The sequence below is a fragment of the Elaeis guineensis genome, chromosome 13 (genome assembly GCF_000442705.2).
Source record: "Elaeis guineensis isolate ETL-2024a chromosome 13, EG11, whole genome shotgun sequence".
NCBI lineage: Eukaryota > Viridiplantae > Streptophyta > Magnoliopsida > Arecales > Arecaceae > Elaeis > Elaeis guineensis.
The window spans coordinates 63,811,997-63,819,763 of NC_026005.2; the positions used below are offsets into that span (position 1 = coordinate 63,811,997).

A 7,767-nucleotide genomic window follows, 5' to 3' on the forward strand; every position below is an offset into this window, starting at 1 on the left:
TTCAAATAGCACAAAAAAAAAAAAAAAAAAAAAAAGAAGAGAGAATACAAGCTTGTCGTTTACATATTCTAATCATGTGGTCTTTAAAAATCAATAATAGATCATATGAAAGATCCATTAGACTGTCAAGGATTATATGGCAATCATGTATTTCGCCTCCAATACATCAACCACATGAATTTCTTCTACGTGTCACATAGACATTGAACACCTTTCCTTTTTTTAGTCCCAAAATCTAGGAGCCGCCTGCAAAAATTCTCAAACGTCAGGTTGTTCATGTAAAATATATATTTAGTAATTTTAGTTGGTATTCCTCTCTCGCTCTATTTTACCCCTTTTGAGTCCAACGGAGGTGACCAGCCTCCAATTCCACACCGACCCAAAATAACGCGGTGAAGTAATAGGGAGGTTTCCAAATTGGACTCCCCTAGGGTTTTTTTTCCTCTCGCCGCGCCGCTTCAAAAGCGTAGTCCGTCCCAACCTCTGCCTCTCGTTTGTCTCCTCTTCGTAGAAGGAATCCCCCATTCCTCCGTCCCAATTCCCTTCTCCTCCAATCCCTTCCCCTCAGCACATGGCTCTGCGCTTCTCCAAACGATTTGATGCCGTCTGCCCTTCTTTGATATTCAATCTTTCCTCTATCGCCTCCGAATCCCTCCTCTGTAGCTCTAGATTGTCCCCCGCTTCCTTGTTTCGGATCCATCGCGCCAAACCCTGGTTCTAACGTGCCGGAGCTTTCGCCATGGGAAAGGGTGAGTCGATCGCTTTCAACTCTTGTCCTATCGGTTGAATTTTACTGTTTGATGGCTTATCTTGAGAAACGATCGGATTTTTTGGCTCTGGTTTGATAAAGATTTGTTCTTTGATTTGGATTAGGTCATAGATTGGTTGAATTGGGTTCTGAGATACTTTTCCCCATCATGTTCGTTTTTATTTTATTTTATTTTATTTTTTCAATTGATTTGGGGAACAAGATAGTTTTTGATGGAGATGATAACTGTTCAGGTAACCGACGCAAGCTTGGTGCTGATCAGTTTGACAGCAGTGATACTGATAGCGTGAGTTCTACTTCGACGGCTTTTTCTGAGCTAACGCTGGCGAACGAGACCGAGCACGTGAACTCTCTCGAGTTCGTGCTAGACAAGTACATCGATGCTCTCTACGAAAAGAGGTATCTCTTTATGTTCTTTGATCACCGAATGCTGTCTTTTGCCCCCCAACTCTTTGAATTTGGCTTTCAAATTGATGTAGAATAATTTATGTTGTTCTGCATCTTTAGACTTAAAACCGTATGAGGATGGTTGTTATTATTTATAGATGAATATATTTGAATTGATGCTGCAGCATTGGTTAGGTTTTTATAATATATGACATAAAAGGTGCCTACCAAGAATTTAATATATGATCTTCAATATCCTGATACTGATACCTGTTGCATCAATATGGGATATGAATTTCAGATCTATTGTAAGAAAGTAGTAGAACAGTCTAGTATGCGCAAGAAGGTTTGGTTTTATACAGATATCATGCCACTCTTTGATTGCCTGTTTAATATGATGCAGACCATAGTATTCTCCAACCTTAAGTGACTGCTGTGTAGGTTAAGTGATTAATGGCCGGTTGTACTAAAAAAGCACTGAAGAACTTTAGATACAAGTAAACATTAGCTTTTCTCTATTTTTGACAATTTTTTTAGAGGCTTCTATCAAGTAGTCATGCAGCAGGACATAATAGAGGATGAAGCATAACCTTTTATCAACAAAATAAAAAGTGAAAGGGACCTATGGTGCTTCAACCCTTTATCAACAAAATGAAAGGTGAAAGGGACTAATGATTTATGAACAAACTGAAGAGGATCATGCAAAATAATACTCTGTGATGATAAAAAGTTTCTGACTTTTTTTCTAAGAAACAAAATACTCAATGACATAGATCCCTATGCCCAATATTATGTTTTTAGTGACTTTGATTTCTCATCTTCCACATCTTACCATGCAACATTTAGGGAACATTAAAACCTAAAAGCTTGAAGGACCCTTAAATCTTAAAAGTACTTGCAAACACGTATCTGACAAACATATATCTGTCTATCTTTTTTTTTCCCTTTTTGGCGAACTACATATATCCGTTTGTCATGTGCAATGTTCTAGAATGACTGGAAGAAGTAGTGTCTTTTGAATTGTAAAATTACTCATTTGCAACATAGAATGTTGATATTATATGGACCAGTAGGTTATATGTTCAATTTGAATTCCAGATTTTCATGTTCTTTCCTTTTTGACATGCAACATAGACTAGAGGTGTCATCACATTTGAAATTTGCACATGGATGAAAATATCTTGGTCCATCTTATGATATTTAACAATAAAATTGCTCGTATAACAATTTCAAGAGATAGCAAAAGAAAAGGGAAAGAGTCTCTTCCTGCTTATTGCTGCAAGTTGGATGGATTGGACAACAGCAATTAAGCTTTGCAATAAAAGTCCAAGGGAATGACCCAGTTCTTCTATTTTAATATTTGGTGACTGCACAATTGCCGCAACTTTTGGTTTGAGCAGCCTTCGTAATTGGTTGGTATTATATTGAAAGTCAAGAATTCCTAGCTGGATTTGTAAAATGAATTGAGGATGAATGGGTATTAAGATATTAATTTGTAGATGATTTAATTCTCCCATAATATGTTCATTGATTATGCAAAGTTTATTGTAGTTATTTCTTTATTAGTTTCATTTTAGAAAACACAGCTGATTCTTTATGATCATGAAGTTGTTTATTATAGTTTATCGATTACGCAAAGTTTGTAGTTATTTCTTTATTAGTTTTATTTTACAAAACACAGCTGATTCTTTATGATCATGAAGTGTCTTATCAGTATCATGAAGTCCTATTAGCATCTTCACCATAATGCAGATTCATTACCTCTTTGTATGCGAATGTGATACTAGGATCTTATAAAGCCAGTTCAAATCCTTCATAGCAGCTTATACCAGCTTGCTGCTATCATGTTAGATTAGCCATTTGAGCTTATTAAGACCGCTCTTAGTAAAATATCAAACTTATATGAAGTCTACCATTATCTTGATTATTATTGAATTTTGCTGCACGTTCTGCTTGTTATGATTTATATTTTCTGATATATGTGATATCACTTCATTTATTATGCTTTATATTGATATCGAAATTCATACAATTACTACTGTTTTTTTAATAAGTTGGAGCTGATAAAAAATTGCTTGTTGTATACATAGAGGATCTACAAGGGAGATGGCTTTGTCGGGGCTTGTTGATGCCTTTGAAGGTCATGTGCCTCTTACGTTTGTGGAAAACAAGTAAGCTGATCCTATTTGACCAAGCTTTTGTAATGTTTTGCTGGCAAACATTTTGATGACTTGTTAAATATTTGCTGAGTCTATGGAAGCTAACATGCAAGAACATAAAATGGGAAAGTAGAGAGTCAGACATACGGACATGCTCCTCTAGTTTTTAATATTTTTATATATGGATTTGCTAGTTTCCTCTGCTGTTTTGAGGATGGTTTGACCCCATAGGAAGCTTCTGTTTGGACACATCTGGTTTAACTATCTTATGCATTGGATACCAACCAGTTGTGCAGAATGGAAGCTTCTGTTTGTGTAGTAGCGCATTGCAACCTTTTTTTTTGCTTGATCATAGCAACCTGAAGTTAACATGATGTTTGCAATAGTTTAGTCTCATAATGCATTTTAACTGGTTTCTTGTTTTAATAACATCCCTTTTTCCTCTCATGTGGAATGTAAATATTTTGCTAATAAAAATGAGATATTTTTCCTTCAAGTCCAGTAATGTATGATTCAGTATGCTGTTCTGTAATCTGGGTTGTCTATTGTGTACTTATTTTTACATCTTCATATACTTTGCTGCAGATGTATTACTTTATTGCACCAATACATCAATTCAGTCAAAAAGGGCTCCACTAAGGAGAATTGCTTAGCTTCTCGGGCCATTGGTAAGCCTCTAATCCTTTTGAAATAGTGTTTTTTATCTTGACCAGCTTCCAATTTTGTCTTACCGTGTGGTGCTCTTGTTTGAAGGATTGCTGGCCATTACTGTTGGTGCTGGAACAAGTGCACATGAAATAATGGAGGAGTCAGTGCCGCAACTATCTCGAGCTCTTATATCTGGGTCTGATGCACTCAAAATATCCGTATGCCCAGTTTTCTAGATCTGCTTTTCTCGAGTTCTTTGTGGACCATTCATGTACATGCTGTTTATTTTATCTGAAATTAAAATGGAATTCTCTGTTGTAGGTGCTGGATTGCTTGTCTGTCGTCACCTTTGTGGGTGCAAATGATTTGACTGAAACTGAAACATCTTTGAAAATCATGTGGGAAGTGATTCATCCAAAATCAGTCTCCAATGTACGTAAGCATGTTAGCTTCCAATTGAGTGAGATTTGCCAATTTGCACACTGTGCAGCTGTCCTTAGGTTTTCATGTTATATATTAAAAATTTTAATAAATGAGATCCCATTTATAGCATCTTGCTGTCTGCACTATGCATACTTAGAATAACATTGTTTTCTGCTTTTACGTTAAGGTTGGGCCTTTGAAAAGGCCTAGTTCTGCTGTATTAGCAGCAGCCATATCTGCATGGTCATTTCTTCTGACAACCATCCATGGCTGGAGAATTAATCCTGATACTTGGAAGGAGTAAGTGGAAATCAAGGCTAACTCTATTACTTGTTTTCACTTCTTTGGACGAATGAATGATATTCTATTTTTTTAGTGATTATAATGATCTGCTTTAACAATTTGTTTTAGGCCAATTTCATTCCTGTCTACTCTATTGGAAGTGGATGATCGTTATGATCGTTCAGTTCGTATTGCTGCTGGTGAAGCAGTAGCACTTTTTTTCGAGTTAGGGATACTGGACATATCCTATAATGAGGAGAGTCGTATTGGGAATTTTAATGATGAGGTCTCAAAGCGCCAAACAATTACATATCTGCAATCAATGAAGGCAAAAATATCAGATCAAGTCTATAACCTTTCTATGGAGGCAGGTGGTAAAGGTGCTGACAAGAAAAATCTTAATGATCAGCGAGAATTGTTTCAGAAAATTTGGGATTTTCTCCAGGTACTTCTTTTGTCTCTCTAATATACTGTATCTAGTAGTAGCTGTCATGAGCAGTATTCTTATCTAAACTGATATGTGAATTCAGTTTGGTGAGTCTCCAGAAGTGTCGCTGAAAATTTCAAGCAAGCATAACATTCTGAGAACCTCAACATGGGGCCAATTGATACAGGTATTGGATTTTTCTCTCTTCTGACTAGCATGGAATGCACTCAGAACATCTATTGATTTCTTTAATTAAAATGTCATGAAGCATTTGCTAATTTGCTTTATTAACAGTTGAACTTCTTGAAGCGTTACCTTGGAAGAGGTTTTCTCAAGCATGCACAGGTTATTTTCTTATCTATAATTAACTCTGATTGACTTTCTGAACAAGTTGATTAATTATGTTATCTGATGCTTGATATCCTTTTCAATCTATTTATGAATATACAGGAAAACGAACTTCTTCATGATGTTTTTGAATACATGGTAGATAAAATAGAAAGTCTATCAGCTAAGGAGAAGGTGGGTTTTTTTGACTTCAACCAGCATATCAGGACTCATTTTCAGATCGATCTTTTCTTCCCATTTTATTAATTATGTGATCCACAGACCTTTTCTTTTAATTTCAAATGACTAAATTTTTATTTTTGTTATAACAAATGAATGTTTTGTTATAAAGGTATGACACTATGATCCCTTGTCTCCCTCCGCCCTGGTTTGGTTTCCAATGTGCTTACATCAACGGGAATGCTTTAAATTTTGATCTTTTTTTGGATTGCTCTAGAATCTGTTTTTGACCTGTTCCAAAGAGTACTCACTTGGTTCCTAAGGATGATATTGTAGTTTGATTAAAACGATCCTGCACTATGAATAAGCTTGTGTCATCTCACTTGGAAACATTTTGGTTGTTGCTGTACAATGGGATCTGACATGTTCAGCTGCCTTCTGAGTGGGATGACAAGGTTGCCTCCCAAGTACAGGATCTATTTTCATTGCTTTTGTTATCGGCCATTTTGAGGGCTGGGATGTTGTAAAATGTATTCCACCTTTTTTAGACTACTTCAGTATGGCTCTGTCTTCTTACCTGCGCCTTAAAGATGAATGAGTGGAATTCTTCTACATCAAATATTTTTTTCTTCCTTGCAGTTTAGATTCTTTCAAATTGTGAAGGAACTTTGGTGCATCGCTTCAGTTTCATTAGTTTAATATCATCTCATAGAGGTTGAGATTGATACAAGCCAATTCTCTAGCAAGCCACCAAAACTAAAAACACCATACCTGGCACACGAATGACGGAGGGTGATAGAAAATGAAAAGAAAAGAGGAACTTAATTACCACAAGTTGGGCATCAATTTTTGGAGGTGTATGCCAGCTTGATATGTAGTTTAAATATCATCTATGTTGTTTTTTTTTCTTTTTTAAAAAATAAGACAATGTTCCTTATTCCGGTGATATATAATATGAATTCCAATACAATCATAATCTTGCATGATATAGGAAATTATATGTTATCCAAAACAATTTTATAGTTTGGTAAAATAATAGATTAGTGAGGCTCCTGTACAGTCTTGGTGGGAAAAGCTGTTTTTGTAGGAATAATATATTTTGTCTTATTTTTCAAACAATTAGCTTTATTTCGTAACATGTTTGTGATTACCTTTCTGCTTGATCTTTCTTCTTGGGTTTTTAGGCTTGGATACTTTATGGGTTCAAAGATGACTAGTAAAACTTCATGAATAAGCTTATACCTGTGTTCTGCTAACTTGTAAAACTTCACTCATGCAGAAAATCTCAAGGTTGGCGGATAAAAAAGAAAGGAATCAACAGTTGAAAAAGGACCGCAGGATGGCTCAGGTACCATCTGCTGCAGATCCAAAACCATTACATATTTGCTGTCATGCATTCCTCTTCCCTAACATGATTATCATCTCACTTGCAACTCACTCATGCATTTTTTGTCATTATGGATGAGCTGTATCCATGAGGTGGCCTCATTTGTTCATGTTCATTCCTCCTGTATGTGCAGGCAAGGAAACAGGGGCACTTAATTGCTCAAGATGTATAAAGTTTGCGCGATTGTTTTGAGACTAGAAGAGGGCTTCATTCTGAAGGCTGCCTCTCCTCAGCATCAATTTTTGGGATCCAGTCTGCAGTTATTGGTTGAGCGATTTATCTCATAATATCTCTAGATGTTCATTTGGAACAGTATATACTTCATATTTCTCCTTGCTTAAACCTTTCTGTACCCATCCCTTCATTGCAAGAAGTTTATAGATGCTAAAAAACTCCTCACTGGTAAGGGGAGTCCAACATGCTAATAAATGTTGTATATTTTTTTTTCCTGCTGACGTGATTGAGCCAGTGAACTGTATCTAACTCATTTATTCGCGAAGGGATGAATCATGTCATGGGTAGCTCTGCTATGTTTTATAAAGGCATAAATCCATGATTATTATTATTATTTTTTTGGGTTTTGGTAAAATTGAATTTATTAAATCATCCTGGTGAACATGTATGTGTATGAATCAGAAACTAAAATATGCAGAAAAATAAGTTAAAGAAATTAATGACGCAGCAGTCTAGAAATTGTTCCAATATGGTTTATCTGTTTGCCTCTTTGTAGAAATGTGTTATTTTCATAAGATGGTGGAGAAGCAGCCATTTTACAACA

The 7,767-nt window shown here is 35.8% G+C and overlaps 1 protein-coding gene across 1 annotated transcript; it reads left to right on the top strand.

Annotated features, from left to right (window-relative positions):
- Window positions 1-489: 489 nt before the first annotated feature.
- On the top strand, window positions 490-7,557 carry LOC105060697 (uncharacterized). Its single transcript, XM_010944504.4, has 13 exons — window positions 490-749; window positions 1,003-1,168; window positions 3,247-3,327; window positions 3,901-3,983; window positions 4,069-4,181; window positions 4,285-4,395; window positions 4,574-4,686; window positions 4,798-5,113; window positions 5,199-5,282; window positions 5,390-5,440; window positions 5,546-5,617; window positions 6,882-6,950; window positions 7,123-7,557. Exons 1-13 carry the CDS (start codon window positions 740-742, stop codon window positions 7,159-7,161), a joined length of 1,308 nt encoding a protein of 435 aa, XP_010942806.1. The 5' UTR covers window positions 490-739; the 3' UTR covers window positions 7,162-7,557.
- Window positions 7,558-7,767: the final 210 nt, after the last annotated feature.